At 44.6% G+C, this 15,062-nt stretch overlaps 1 protein-coding gene across 3 annotated transcripts in view; it reads right to left on the bottom strand.

The window, feature by feature from the left end:
* Positions 1 to 15,062, bottom strand: part of PDE8A (phosphodiesterase 8A) — a 2,216,737-nt gene that overhangs the window by 127,823 nt on the left and 2,073,852 nt on the right. For all 3 annotated transcript variants that reach the window (XM_069222557.1, XM_069222555.1, XM_069222556.1), the window contains exon 21: positions 234 to 363. In XM_069222557.1, coding sequence (XP_069078658.1) covers positions 234 to 363 — 130 coding nt within the window. The remainder of the gene's footprint in view (positions 1 to 233; positions 364 to 15,062) is intronic.

Genomic DNA, 15,062 nt, shown 5'->3' with positions numbered 1-15,062 from the left:
CGTGGTGTAGCTGGAGACTATCACCTGTGGCATGAGGCCTAGGCGAACTACTGCAGGCTCAGTTTTGTATGTTATGATCAGACATCGTAGAGCCACAAAACAGTTATCACATTTTTTTCATTTTCATATCCGACTATTAATCGAGTTGATTTGATATTTACTACATTTAGATGGGAAAATATACAACTAGTTTGCATTAATCACAATAAAAACTTTTGCAGATGTTTTCTTACCATCCCAAGCGTCAAACATATCTGTAATGAAGTAGTCAATGAAAGATATTTGGGACTTCGGAATGCTACATGTGTTTCTGTCAAAAACAGGCATGACAACAGGCAAACCTTGTCTTTTTTCTTCCTCAGTCTGCAAAACAACAAGAAAATGATTCTTATAAAGTATTTTCTTGTGAATTACCGGGGTACATAAAATACTCTTAATTGACATTTCTCGAGACGTCCATACAAATTCCACTTTTCATTATTAAAAGAATACATAATATACACGAGACAGTAGTGCGGACTGCGGAGTACTGGCATCATGTAATTTGCCTACATCATAATCTTACACTTATCTATTCACTGTAAAAACAAAACAAGTAAAATCTGTAATATTAAATGCCATTTTACGAGCAGACATAGACAAAGGCAGAAACAAGTGGTGCAGGGCAATCTTGTTCACTAAAAAAACTAAAACTACTACATAAATCTCCTGAGACCTGAAAGAAGTTGGGGAATCTCTTCTGGCATTGTTGCGTTCTGTTGTATAAAAATGACACAATTAATTGCTCTACAGTTCAAATCGGAGTCTTTATCCAGCTTCTGGACAACTATGGATGAAGCAGTTAACAAAAACGACTGAAGACGTGCGAGGTAGAAACTGGTTACATGAGTGACAGGGCATCGGCAAACAATTATGTGGCAATCCCCCAGGAGAGAGGCTTCAGATCATCCCACATGTTAGGAGCCAGGAGTACTTGGATTGGGCAGAAGTTGTGTGCTTCCACAAAAATTACTCGCCCTCCACACAGTTATGATCATTTTGTTTGCTTTTCCAGTTGCCTAAGCCAGCAGCAGTATGGTTACCTGAGCAAGTTGCACTCACATGACATTTTAATGCTATTTAAGTGCCTCAGATGATTAGATAGTTTCTGGTGCTTTTCTCTGGCAGCAACACAGAAAACAGGAGGGTAGCCATTAAACGACATGGATTTTTAGTTCTGGCTTGACGGTGCATTTCCAAAGGTTGTGAATATTTTCTCCTTTTCCCAACATGTTTGACTTCAATGCTCATATTCCAGGCGCGTGGGCCCTTCATTAAATAAAAAGACAATTCATCTCACCCTTTCCAATCTTTTTTTTAAAATCAATTTTCTCATACTAATCCTTAATATTTAGTAAATGTATGCAACATATAGGGGGTCATTCTGACCCTGGCGGTCGGTGACCGCCAGGGTCACCGACCACGGGAGCACCGCCAACAGGCTGGCGGTGCTCCGTCGACCATTCTGACCGCGGCGGTTCAGCCGCGGTCAGAAACAGAAAGTCGGCGGTCTCCCGCCGACTTTCCGCTGCTCGGGAGAATCCTCCATGGCGGCGGAGCACGCTCCGCCGCCATGGGGATTCTGACACCCCCTACCGCCATCCTGTTGGAACAGGATGGCGGTAGGGGGTGCCGCGGGGCCCCTGGGGGCCCCTGCAGTGCCCATGCCAATGGCATGGGCACTGCAGGGGCCCCCGTAAGAGGGCCTCACTGTGTATTTCAGTGTCTGCAATGCAGACACTGAAATACGCGACGGGTGCAAACTGCACCCGTCGCACATACCCACTCCGCCGGCTCCATTCGGAGCCGGCTTCCTCGTGGGGAGGGGTTTCCCGCTGGGCTGGCGGGCGGCCTTCTGGCGGTCGCCCGCCAGCCCAGCGGGAAAGCCTGAATGGCCTCCGCGGTCTTTTGACCGCGGAGCGGCCATATGGTGGTTCCCGCGAGGCGGGCGGCGTCACTCGGAATCAGGCCCATAGTTTTTCTTTTTATTAGCCCCACCTTACCCCCAGAAATCGGTTTGAATTTTACAGAAAATACAAAACAATCTTTCTCATTTAGGTGATTTGTCAAAATGGAGATTTACCGGCCTGAAGTGATCAGACTGATATTTTCCATTTTGCACATTTTATCCACAATGAGGTTTAGCCATAAAAAGGCAAGGTATCTTTAAGCAGAGAGACCAGATTTTGCAGCTGCGATAAAACTCAAAGTGGTAAAAAAAAAATTTAAAAAAAAAAAAAAAAAAAAATGCAAGATTGTCTCAACATCCTCGTTTTAAGGGTCGAGCTTGTGCATGCGTATCGCTTGCGGCACGCTGTAGTAGTTAGAATAGGGCTCGGAGCCCCGTCCATGTCACATCAGTGTCTTTCATTGGTTCGTGGGCCTGCCTTTTAAAATCTGCTTGCTTTCATTAGTGGAAGGCATGAATATGTCATGCCTTTTCCGGTGGTTAGCCCTCCGTGAGTGCAGCGACCAAGTAATGAAAACATATGAGGCTCACTGTCTTCTGTCTGGTTTATGGACTACTATCTCTCTTTTTTCGCAGCACTATCTCGCTTGGCAGAAGTTGACCGCTTTGCATGACATCAACCCTGTTACACAGTTAACTGCACTTTTGTCGGTTACATAGATAATTGCACTTCTGCTGATAGGTTTCACTATGAGTGAACTGTAGCAGCGCGATCACGCTCTTTTTTTCCATTTAATGAGGCAAGAAAAGTCCGGTTGGGAGTTTACAACTGCTAATAGCGCTAAGTCGGAGAAATTCGAGACCCGTTTCATTGTAAATGCTTGTTTAGAATACAATTGAATGCCCATCCTGAAGAAATCTGAAGAAGCAAGTGTGAGCTATATTATGTGAGCTAAGAATGCTGAGAAATGCTCCATTCACGAAAAGAACAAATAGTCATAGTCCTTGTGCCATATTACTTCATCTGGCCTACGGAAAGGCAGTTAGAGAAGAAAAAGTTGCTTACTTTCTGTAGAAATATTTTTGGTGGATACTACACGTACCTGCAGATTCTTCACTTTATGACTACCTTTGAGGTGCCAGATCGGACCGAGAAACCTTTGACCACCGCCATATCTTTCAGCACCACCAGGCTGCATTGTGCAATTCCAACCACAGTTTCATCCTCTGCCTGTGTGAGGACATCAGACTAAAGTGCTAACAGAATATTGGCATCAGTTACTTGCATATTTTCTGTGCCCCGTAGAGGCATGCAGAAAGGAACTGAGTGTTTTTAGGACAGCAACATTATCGGCACATCAGCATAGCTTGGAATTTTATTATAAACAGAACTAACTTATAAGGGAGGGTGGCACTGTATCTGTGGGAAGATATAGTTGCTTATGCAGGTATGGTTTCTCAAGTTAAGTTACTTTTTCCTTTGATGGATACTTCTTCTCGCAGATTCTTTACCTTATTAATGAGTACCAAAGCATCTGTATCTGTGGGAAGATATAGTTGCTTATACAAGTATGGTTTCTCAAGGTAAGTGACTTTTTCTTTTGATGGATACTTCTTCTCGCAGATTCTGTACCTTATTAATGAGTACCAAAGCAATATCATCTAAGGCATTCTCCCTACCTGGGATCCCCCAAATGGCATGTTACTGTACTCTGATGGGCTGAAGTTGAATCAGTTTCCCCTGAAGGAAGAGGCTAGAGGGCTAAGGTAACACAAGATCACAGCTAAGTGGGATAACGTTTTTCAAGAAATATTTCAAAGATGACACTAGACATGTAAATAATGGTGGTTTATGAGTACTCCTACTTTGTCAAGCCCATCTCACCTTTCAGAAGTGCATCCCAGCCTGCTGCTTCCCTATACACTACTCAGAGTTGCCCCAACATTTTGCCTATTTTACTGTAGACTCCCACTTGACAGTTGGCAAAGGCTTCCATTCATGTTGTACCCCTGTGCCTTCTCCCAGGGAGTATTGTTTTATCTATTTGCCTCTGTTCATTACTGCTCTTTGTTATTGTTTTAAGCACCATACCTTATCATCTTATGTCCTCATGGTTATGATTACCACCCAGATGATGATCAAATTATTGAAGGAAACATTCTCCCTAGATCTGAATCAAGATACATGTAACATGTGGCATCCATTTGGCTATAATGCCCTACAGCTTGTTTAAAAAAAAAAAAAATTAAAGTTGGTTGGGAAAAAACAATATCCTTCCAGAATGGGGGACTGAGTAATGGTGATTAAGCAAAGACGTCATACAACACAGCTCTGTCAAAGTATCCATTACGGCGTGCATGAACCGTGAGACATGAATATTTTGCAACAAAGGCGTACAAACAAGATCAAGTGGCCACCCAGTAGATATAAGCCAGGATGACGGCCCGAACAGAGAGGAGCATAAGCTGGAATGACCCTCATGAAGTGTGCATGAATGCAGGGCCGGCTTTTGGGCGGTGCGACCGCACCGGGCGCTGACCTCTGGGCGGCGCTTTGTTTAGCAATAACTTCCGAAACTGGCGATTTACAAGCACCTGCTGAAAAGTTGATTGTGCGTTTAGCCTTCAAGAAGCAATTAAAATGTCAAGATACCTCTTATGATTAATGTTCCTGCTAGAGAGAGAGACGGAAGTTTTGGCTAGAGGCAGCTTTGATTCAACATAAAGTAACATAGAGGGTTAATATGCCTGCTGCAAAAAACAGAGCTATGGGGCATATTTAAGAAAAGTGGCGCTGCATAAAGTGCAGCACCACTTTTGTTGCACCCCTTAGCGCACCCCTAACACCACCATCTGTGCGTCATATTTAAAATACGGTGCACCATGGTGGTAGTTAGGGGACTAGCGTCAGAATTTTTTCCGCTAATCCGGCGCTTTTCAGTATTTGCGTAAACATTTTTGACACTAATCTTGCAAAGCACCCAGAGGCCCGTTGTAACCAATGGAAGCCTCCTTTTAATGCCTGCTCTGAGCAGGCGTTAAAAGTGCCGGAAAAAAATGACGCAAAGAAATATGACAGATTTCTTTGCTTCATTTTTTGGTCCCCCCAAATGGGGGGATGCCCCCTTTGCATACATTATGCCTGACACAGGCATAATGTGGCGCAAAGGGTTACAAAGTGGTGCAATGCATGCATTGCGCCTCTTTGTAAATATGGTGCAGCGTTTTTGGCCTTCTAATGCCACATTAGTGTGAAAAATGACACTAATATGGTATTGGAATGGCACTAGGGGCTCTTAAATATGCCCCTATGGCAGTGCTCAATTTGTGCTTGTTGTTTCCGGTGCAGAGCACCAGTACTTTTTTTTTTAGGGTCGGCCCTTATTTTTCTGCCTCAAGCATTTACTGTGACATAAAGACACATATGGGAACGATGGAGGAAGAGAAAAACAAAAAAGCATCACAATGGGGACAATCAGAAATCCGCAAGAGTGAGCTGAAGGGACAGGAAGTGCCTATTAATAGATTGAAGAAGCCCGAGATGGCTTCAGGATTACGCTGCCTCTGTATTCCATGTTCACACATTTAATTGCAAGAGCCGCATGTTTAAGAGGAGGGCTTTGGGCATATTTGAAAAACGTGGCGCTGCACACAGTCCTGCGCCACTTTTCTTTCGCCCCTCAGCACCGCCCCTAACGCCACCATGTGTGATTCATACTTAAAATACGGCACACCATGGTGGTAGATAGGGGATTAGCGTCAGAATTTTTTATCCTAGTACGGCGCGTTGCAGGATTAGCATAACATTTTTTGACACTAATCTTGCAAAGCACCCAGAGGCCCATTGTAACCAATGGAAGCCTCCATTTCATGACTGCTCTGAGCAGGCGTTAAAAGTGGCGGAAGGAAATGACGCAAAGAAATCTGTCTGATTTCTTTGTGCCATTTTTTTTGGCCCCTCTAATGGGTGAATGCTGCCTTTGCATACATTATTCCTGGCGCAGGCATAATGTAGCACAAAGGGATACAAAGTAGCGCACTGCATGCACTGTGCCACTTTGTAAGTATGGCACATTGTTTTTTGCCTTGAAATGCCACATTAGCGTTAAAAAAAAAAAAAGATGCTAATGTGGTGTTAGAATGGCACTAGGGGCTCTTCAATATGCCCCTATATTTTAAGTGGCTAGCTAAGTGGATTAGTAAAGCCAGCCTTTTTAAGTGCTTTAAAACACATGAATGTATGTGAAAGGGGAGCAAAGGAGAGATGAGGGGCACATTTGCCGGGTGGAAGTCAGTGAAACCAAGGAGGAGGTCATGGGGTGGGGGAGCACCACAATAAACTAATGGACAGGGCGCTACCAGTCCTAAAGCCGGCCCTGCATGAATGTCAGATGGAAGGTCTTTTTTGGTCCAAAGTGTACCAAGTCTTTATACCAGAGACAACCACGTTGTCTTTACCAACTCCAAAATAGCCAATAAAGAGCTGATTGCCCACACTGTTTTGTCTTTTAATGTAACTGTAGCAGGGCACTGTATTCCTCGGGTATAGTTTACGTAATCCGCTCCTTCTTCCTTGGGGTGAGGAGGAAAGAAAGAAAGGATTTTAAAAAATGATGGTCCGACCTTTGTGGACGGAAGACATAACCTTCTGTAGAAAAGATGAGCAGATCCAGTTTACAAGCAAAGTTTGCCAGACCGTAAAGTCCTGTAATTTCCGAACCTCATAGTGTAAAGCTATTGCCACTGTCTCAAGGATAAGCAAACTGTAATTTTAATGGTGAAAATGTCAATGCAGACAATTAAAGGCATGAAAGGGAAACAAGAATAACACATTTTAGAAAGCATTTAAACTCTGTTTATTTTGACCAGTGCAACACATGAAGGCAGACAAAGGGGGCAAGTATCTCTTCACAGTGGCCAATTCCAAGCCCTGTTAGGCAAGGACTTAAAGTCAGAACATCACAGAGGTGACATTCAAATTAGTTCATCATTCAAACACACACCAAGAAACAAATCTGGACCAGTGGCCCACATTTGATTCATTTTTTAGCAGGATTTAGGGAAGGCAACAAAGGGTTGCTTCCAATAGTAAACAAAAGTCCTCTTGTTGGCACTGCTCAATCTCCTTGCATGCAGCTGAAGCATTTGCGATTTGAAGTAGAGAACCAACCCTTCCTGTTGTAAAAACAAGTCTACTTTGCGAGGGAGAAGAAGAAGGGACTGAATACTCTGTTCCAAAAAATCAGCATACCAAATCCTCGTTTGCCAATTTGAGGTGATCAGGATCAGTTGTACTCAATCCTCTTGGACCTTCTGCAGGACCATTAAAAGCTATGGGACAGGTACCAAAGCTTACAGCAGATCCCACGACCAGTTGAACCTTGAGGCGTCCCCAAAGGAATTTTTCAGGGATAAGTGCATGGCACCAAAATTAGGAATCTTTGTGTTCAGGTCAGTAAAGAAAAGAATGATACAGGGACATCGAAACCTTGAGAACATCATATCTATTGCTCTGGCATGAAGTTTCCACTTACGGTCATCTAGTGAAAGGCACTTAGTGCATCCACACTCATTTTGAGGTCGCCCACAAGGTGGAGCATCACTGGAAAAACATCTGCTGCTTGTCTCAATGCCACAGGCAGAAGGCATCACAACAGAAGATTAAAAAATTAATGTCACCCTGTCTGTTGATATAATGGATAATGGTTGGACTATATAGTGGTACTGTTGGAACCTCACATTAAATCAGAGAAAATACCCATGAGCAGGGAGGATATGCATAAATAAAAAGGGACCCTGCAAATCCTGGTACATGAACCAATCCACACTGCAGACCAGCAGAACCTAGCTTATGGACAACATTTTGAACTTGTTCTGTTGAAAGATGAGGTGCCTTTGTCAAGTAAAGGGAGTAAAATCCTCTGCTTTGAGCCCCTTCAAAGGCAGCACTTCTATGACTTTTTTGTGCAACAGGGCATGCAGTTCTGCCTCCAAGATTGAGATGTGCGTTTCGGAGAGCACTTTGACAATGGCTCGATGTGAACGTTGCTCCTTTTTTACTTGGTTCTACCTGCAGGTGAACGGGCAACATCATTCAGTAGCCATGGTGGACCCTGAAGAAATATGTAACACATGAAAGGTTACAAATGTCTCCTAGAATGAGCCTCATGAAAGGAAAAAGCCTGCAGGCAAGGGATGTGCAATTTTTATTGTCCAATGCTGAGGACAGACTGTTTAGGGTCAAGAAAACTGTTAAACCTGTCAGCCTTTGGTGTGGTTTCCCCTGTACTTTTTGCTTCTGACCTCCTGTTTTTGATCCAGTGCTGAACTTTGTTTTTGCTGGCTTTAGGTCTCTGGGCACTTTACCACTGCTGTCCAGTGCAAAGGTGCAAATGCTCCCTGTGTAAATTGTATTGGTGATTGGTTTCTCAATGATTGGCACATGTGATGTACTAGTAAGCCCCTAGTAAAATGCACTATGTGTGCGCAGGGCCTGTAAATCAAATGCTACTAGTGGGCCTGCAGGACGATTGTGCCATCTACATGAGTAGCTCTGTAAACATGTCTCAGACCTGCCACTGCGGTGTCTGTGTGGGCAGTTTTTAAAATGTCAGTTCGACCTTGCAAGTGTACCCACTTGCCAGGCCCAAACCCTCATGCTTACTACATGCAAGCCACCCCTAAGGTAGGCCCAAGGCAGCCCCATGGGCAGGGTGCAGTGTATTTAAAAGGTAAGACATGTGCTAGTGTGTTTTACATGTCCTGATAGTGAAATACTGCTAAATTCAGTTTTCACTATTGCAAGACCTATCTCTCCCATAGGGTAATATGGGGATTGCCTTGAAGTATCTTTTTAAGTGTAGTTTCCCATTGGGAGCAGATTGAGATGTGGAGTTTGGGGTCTCTGAAATACATCTTTTGGTAAAGTAGTTTTTTAGATTGTAAGTTTGAAAAGGCCACTTTTAGAAAGTGGCCATGTTCCTGCTTAGCCATTCTGTGCCTCTGCCTGGCTGTGGAATACATGTCTGCGTCAGACTCACAGTTGGGCTGTTTGTGAATCCACTCTAGACACAGGCCTCAAAAAATCATAAAAATGTTACTAGACCTGCAGGTCGAGTAGCTTGAATAATTTACTTGACCTAACTGTAATGTACTTGACCCAGACACGGGTGTCAAATTGTGTGATCCTAGGCAAATATTGTATTTTACAGTCACCTTTCTTCATTCTCACGTATGAGTGCACCTTCAAATATGTGAGTTCAGCATTTCTACTGTAAAAAAACCTCTTTTGTTTGATTAAATACAGTAAACGTTTGCTACATGTATAATAGATCTAGCACACATATAGGGTACACATGATCCATGCATGACTTGCCTCAGTTTACTAATAGCTTTGCCATCAGGACAGGAGCGTTTCTCAGTTATTTTTAATAACTAGCAGCTAGATAGAGTCTCTACCAGATAATGCGTTACCAAAGGTATGTAACTTGTTCATCTGATAGAGACTTCTAGCTGCAGATTCCTTACCTTTGAATAGATACCCAAGCCATAACCTCCTGATGGTGCGCTGCTGATAGTACTCCTTACACTAAAAAGCCCTGGAGGACTGAACAGGCACAGTGCCCATCCCCTCGTACCTGACTGCCCAGGCAGTAATGTTTTGCAAACGTGTGCAGAGACGCCCACATTGCCGCCTGACAGATTTCCAGGACTGGTACGCCTCGAGCTAGCACAGTGGTAGCAGCTTTGCCCCTGGTAGAATGAGCCCTCAAGCCCCCAGGAGACTGCTTCCTGGCCAATCCATAGCATATCTTAATGCAGAGAATGACCCAGCGTTAAATGGATCGCTTCTGCACTGCCCGACCCTTCTTTGGTCCAACATACCCCACAAAGAGTTGGTCATCCACCTGGAACTCTTTTGTGCGGTCAAGGTAGAACGACAATGCTCTTTTGGGGTCCAGTCGATGGAGTCGCTCCTCCTCTTTAGAGGGATGCGGTGGAGCAAAGAAGGTGGGCAGGGTGATGTTCTGACCCAGATGAAATGGGGTCACCACCTTGGGGTGGAAAGAGGCATGAGTTCTAAGAACCACTTTATATGAATGGAGAGTGAGATACAGTGGCTTTGATGACAAGATTACAGTCCCATTGAGGCATAATAAAGGGTGTATGGCGAAACATATGTACAAGCAAAGGCTGATCAGGCAGCCGAAGAAATGGCAATAAGGCAGAAAAATAGCCCTTTAGAGTCCCTAAGGTAGAACCCTGCTGGGCTATAAACAAAATAAAAAGAAGAATGTCAGAAAGAGAAGCAGAAAGATGGTCAATAGACCTTTCTGTACAATAATATACAAAGCATTTCCAACAGCAGGTGTATAACATCTTAGTGAGGGACGCCTGGCTGCCAAAATAACCTTACAGACTTCGGGAGGAAGGTCAAAAGTCATCAACTGCCGCCGCTCAATCTCCACGCATGAAGGCGCAGAGTTGACAGGTTCAGTTGGAGAACCCTCCCCTGCTGCTGTGACAGAAGATCCTCTTGAAGGGGCAGCCTGATTGGAGGAGTGATGCTCATTTTGAGTAGATTGTAGGAAGTTGGCTCTGTATATACTATCTCAAAGTGAGAGATAGTGTACACAGAGTCCAAGGGTTCCCTTTAGAGGTTGATAGTGGCAAAATTAGATAATACTAATGCTCTATTTTGTGGTATTGTGGTTGAGCAGTAGGCTTATCAGAGGGTAGTGTTAAGAATATGTTGTACACACACAGGCAATAAATGTGGAACACACACTCAAAGACTTAACTCCAGGCCAATAGATTTTTATATAGAAAAATATTTTTTCTTAATTTATTTTTAGAACCACAAGATTCAAATTTTAGGTACGTACATAAATTGCAAGGTACTTCACACAGGTAAGATTAGAAGTTTGATTTAAAACAGTAGTACATACAGTTTTGGTTAAAATGGCAAATAGCTATTTTAAAAGTGGATACTTAAAAAATCAACAGTTCCTGGGGGAGGTAAGTAATAGTTTGTTTTTCAGGTAAGTGTGCATTTATTGAGCTGAGAAGTTTGATACCAAACTTCCCAGATTTCAGTGTAGCCATTATGGAACTGTGGAATTCGTATTTGACAGACTCCCAGACCATATACACTTTATGGCTACCCTGCACTTACAATGTCTAAGGTTTTGCTTAGATACTATAGGGGCATAGTGCTCATGCACGCATGCCCTCACCTGTGGTATAGTGCACCCTGCCTTAGGGCTGTAAGGCCTGCTAGAGGGGTGACTTACCTATGCCACAGGCAGTGAGAGGTGAGCATGGCATTCTGAGGGGAGTGCCATGTCGACTTATTCATTTTCTCCCCACCAGCACGCACAAGCTGTGAGGCAGTGTGCATGTGCTGAGTGAGGGGTCCCCAGGTTGGCATAAGACATTCTGCAGCCTTCAGAGACCTTCCCTGGCAACAGGGCCCTTGGTACCAGGGGTACCATCTACAAGGGACGTATCTGTGTGAAAGGCTGTGCCCCTTGTGGGAGCAAAGTTGTAGTTTAGGGAAAGAACACTGGTGCTGGGGCCTGGTTAACAGGGTCCCAGCACACTTTCAATCTTAACTAGCATCAACAAAAGGCAAAACGTGAAGGGGTAACCATGCCATCAGAGACATTTTCCTACACCTACCTTTTCAGGAGTAAATTTCCAACATTTTTCACTGTGGAAAGAGTGCGGAGAGGAGTTAGTGAATACCCCTAAACATGAAAGCTTGTCCGTGTACAGATTTGCAAGGCATTTCACCATGAAACTACTGCTTTCTGTCTAGTTTTAGCCCTTGTATGGTACAGATCAATCAATGACAGCATTTGCAAAGCGCACTACTCATCGGTGGTCGTTCTATGTATGCGTGGAATGGTGGCAAGGGCAAGGTCAGCGAAGCTGGTGGGTTGGGGTGGTGAAGGTGAGTGGTCTGTTGAGGTATTCTGGTACGGCGTTGTGCAGTGCTTTGCGAGCATGGGTGAGGAGCTTGAACGTGATTCTCTTGTTGACGGGGAGCCAGTGCAGGTCTCTCAGGTGGGCTGTGATGTGGTTGTGGCAGAGGATGTCCAGGGTGAGGCGTGCAGAGGCGTGCTGTATGCGTTGCAGTCTTTTCTGGAGCTTGGCTGTGCTTCCTGCGTAGAGGGCGTTGCCGTAGTCAAGTCTGCTGCTTATGAGGGCTTGGGTGACCGTCCTTCTGGTTCTGGTGGGTATCCATCTGTTAATCTTCCGAAGCATTAGGGGGTTGAAGCAGGAGGAAGAGACGGCATTGACTTGCTGGGTCATTGATAGCGATGAGTCTAGGATGAACCCCAGGTTGTGTGTGTGGTCAGTGGGTGTTGATGCGGTTCCCAGTGTGGCAGGCCACCAGGAGTCGTCCCAGGCAGAGATGAGGATGAGGACCTCAGTCTTGTCAGAGTTCAGTTTCAGGCAGCTGTTCTTCATCCATTCGGCGATGGCCTTCATTCCTTTGTGGAGGTTGGTCTTGGTGGTGGCGGGGTCCTTGGTTAGGGAGAGGATCAGCTGAGTGTTGTCGGCGTATATGAGACGATGATGAAGTCGTGTGATCGGAGGATGTTTGCGAGCGGTGTCATATAGACGTTAAAGAGGGTCAAGCTGAGGGATGATCTTGAGGTATGCCGCAGATGATCTTGGTGGCTCCCGAGTTGAATGGAGGGAGGCGGACTCTCTGGGTTCTGCCGGTGAGGAAGGAGGTGATCCAGTCCAGGGCTCTGTTGCGGATCCCTGCGTCGTTGAGGCGTGTGCGTAGGGTGTGGTGGCAGATGGTGTAGAAGGCGGCCAAGAGGTCCTGGAGGATGAGGGCTGTGGTTTCGCAGTTGTCAAGCAGGGTCCTGATGTCGTCAGTGGCGGTGATGAAGGTGGTTTTGGTGCTGTGGTTGCTGCAGAATCCAGATTGGAACGATTCCAGAGTGTTGTTCTCCTCGAGGAAGCGGTCAGTTGTCTGTTGACAATTTTCTCTGTGACTTTTGTCAGGAAGGGGAGAAGGGAGATGGGCCGGAAGTTCTTCAGGTCCTTTGGGTCGGCCTTGGATTTTTTGAGGAGGGCTTTGATCTCGGCATGTTTCCAGCTCTCCGGGAAGGTGGCGGTCTCGAAGGAGCTGTTGATAATCTTCCGGAGTTGGGGTGCGATGACGGAGCTTGCTTTGTTGAAGATGTGGTGAGGGCAGGGGAAGGATGGTGGTCAGATAGCAAATTGTACAGTACTGAAAATTAAGTAAATGCATACATGTTAAATAATGGTAGCATGCAGTGACACCACACCAGTACAGAACAATTATGGTTTATCTCCATGGAATGAGGAATAACTATAAACAGTTGTACCAAGCAGAATTCTACATGGTAATTCATTTTCTGGGGGGATTTTCACTCATATTTATCACCTGCTCTGATCAGATGGTAAACATGAGGTGGGGAGGCCTCAACAGGGCAAGCATGAAGAGTGAGGATGGTGGGATATGTAATGCCCCCCGTGTGCCAGGGCTGAGGGGTGAGTGGTCTGGGATTTGGTAGGGGAGGTGTAGGAATACCAAAGGTTGCAGGGATGTTATAGTTTGAAAATAAAATGCAAAAAAACTTTAGAAATTAACCTAAAAAATCAACGGTTACAGGGATGGTATGGGTAGGTTCATGTTTTACCCACACAAAACAATAGAAATTCAGACGTTATTGTTATACTTATGTCAAGAAACTATTACTCCTGGCTTAAAGTTACTTTACCAGGCCCAGGGAGCAGGGTTTTCTTACCTTGTCCCCTTGTGTCTTTTTTTTTTTTTAAGGACTCTGGACCGAGTCCTGAGATGGCGGTCACCACTTCCTGGCTGAAGTGGTGGCAGCCAATCAGAATTCAGATTCCGATTTCAGTTTTAAGAACTGTCAGATACGTGGCCCCTCCACATCTCTAGCAATACATACATATTTTTTTCTATAATTATTCCAAAACTACTGAAAAGATTTACACCAAATTGCAAAAAGCACTCTTTCTGGACCAAGATCTAACTTTTTATCAAGTTTGGTGTAGTTACGTTTAGCGGTTTGGGCTGTAGTCATGTCTAAGTTCCAATTGGAAACTGCATGGGGAAAACGTGTTTTGGGACCCCCACTTTTCTCTGCCCCGCTTGACAAATCACCCAAAACTTTCCAGATAGTAGCTGAAGTGACTGGCACACTAGTTTTGCAAATTCGTGTAGTTTAGTCTAACGGCGCCGAAGTTATTAGCAAACAAAAAACAAATAGCACTTTTCCTATGGAAACTAGGTTCTACCTATAACTACCTACTGCCAGCGACCGCCAATAAGTAGTGTGTGTGTTTATGTGTGTACATGTACACACATGGAGAGTGTAATGTGCTATGTATTACCATTGTTTAGTGTGGGAAGGGGTCATGACTCACAAGAGGTGAGGTGGAGACTTGGGTGTGTAATGCTGCCTCTCACCTCCCTCAACAGTAATAAACAGCATATTATACTCTATTCATCTGCATATATCGTTTATGCCTTGGTATTGTTTTCATGTGCACTTGCTTTAAACTAGCCATTAAGCGGAGTATTTCAGTGTTTTTTTATTTTTATTTATAAACACAATTTTTAACCCCCATTTTTACACCTAACTATAACGCCACTTTAATCTCTGCTTTTTTCACAGAATTTCCGATTTTGTTTTCAATGAAAGGGAAGTTTATATTACCAAACTTATCTATAATGTATTTTTTTACTTTAGTTTTTTTTTTGTGAATTTCTGTTTAAAAAAAAATCATATTTAGCCAACACACCCCAACTGCACATGGAGTTTGGATATGTTCAGAGGCAGGTTTTCCCAGCCCCACTCCCACATGGGTGGCCAACCCACAGCAGCCTGCTCTCTTTGGTCAGCTTGCTGCTTCTCCCCACCATAGACGGGTTGCAGCCTCTGTTCCACTCCATGTCGTGCATTGTGCTTAGTACCCTTGCTCATGCCAGCCTGGCATGAACAGTCAGCTTACTGCCCCCTCCCCCAAGCCCTTGAGCCATCCTGTCCTGCTCTGTGTGATCAGCTTGCTGTGTGCCAGATCTGCTCTACCCTGTGCT

This window comes from Pleurodeles waltl, chromosome 3_1 (assembly GCF_031143425.1).
Source record: "Pleurodeles waltl isolate 20211129_DDA chromosome 3_1, aPleWal1.hap1.20221129, whole genome shotgun sequence".
NCBI lineage: Eukaryota > Metazoa > Chordata > Amphibia > Caudata > Salamandridae > Pleurodeles > Pleurodeles waltl.
This window is presented reverse-complemented; position numbering and strand designations above follow the sequence as displayed.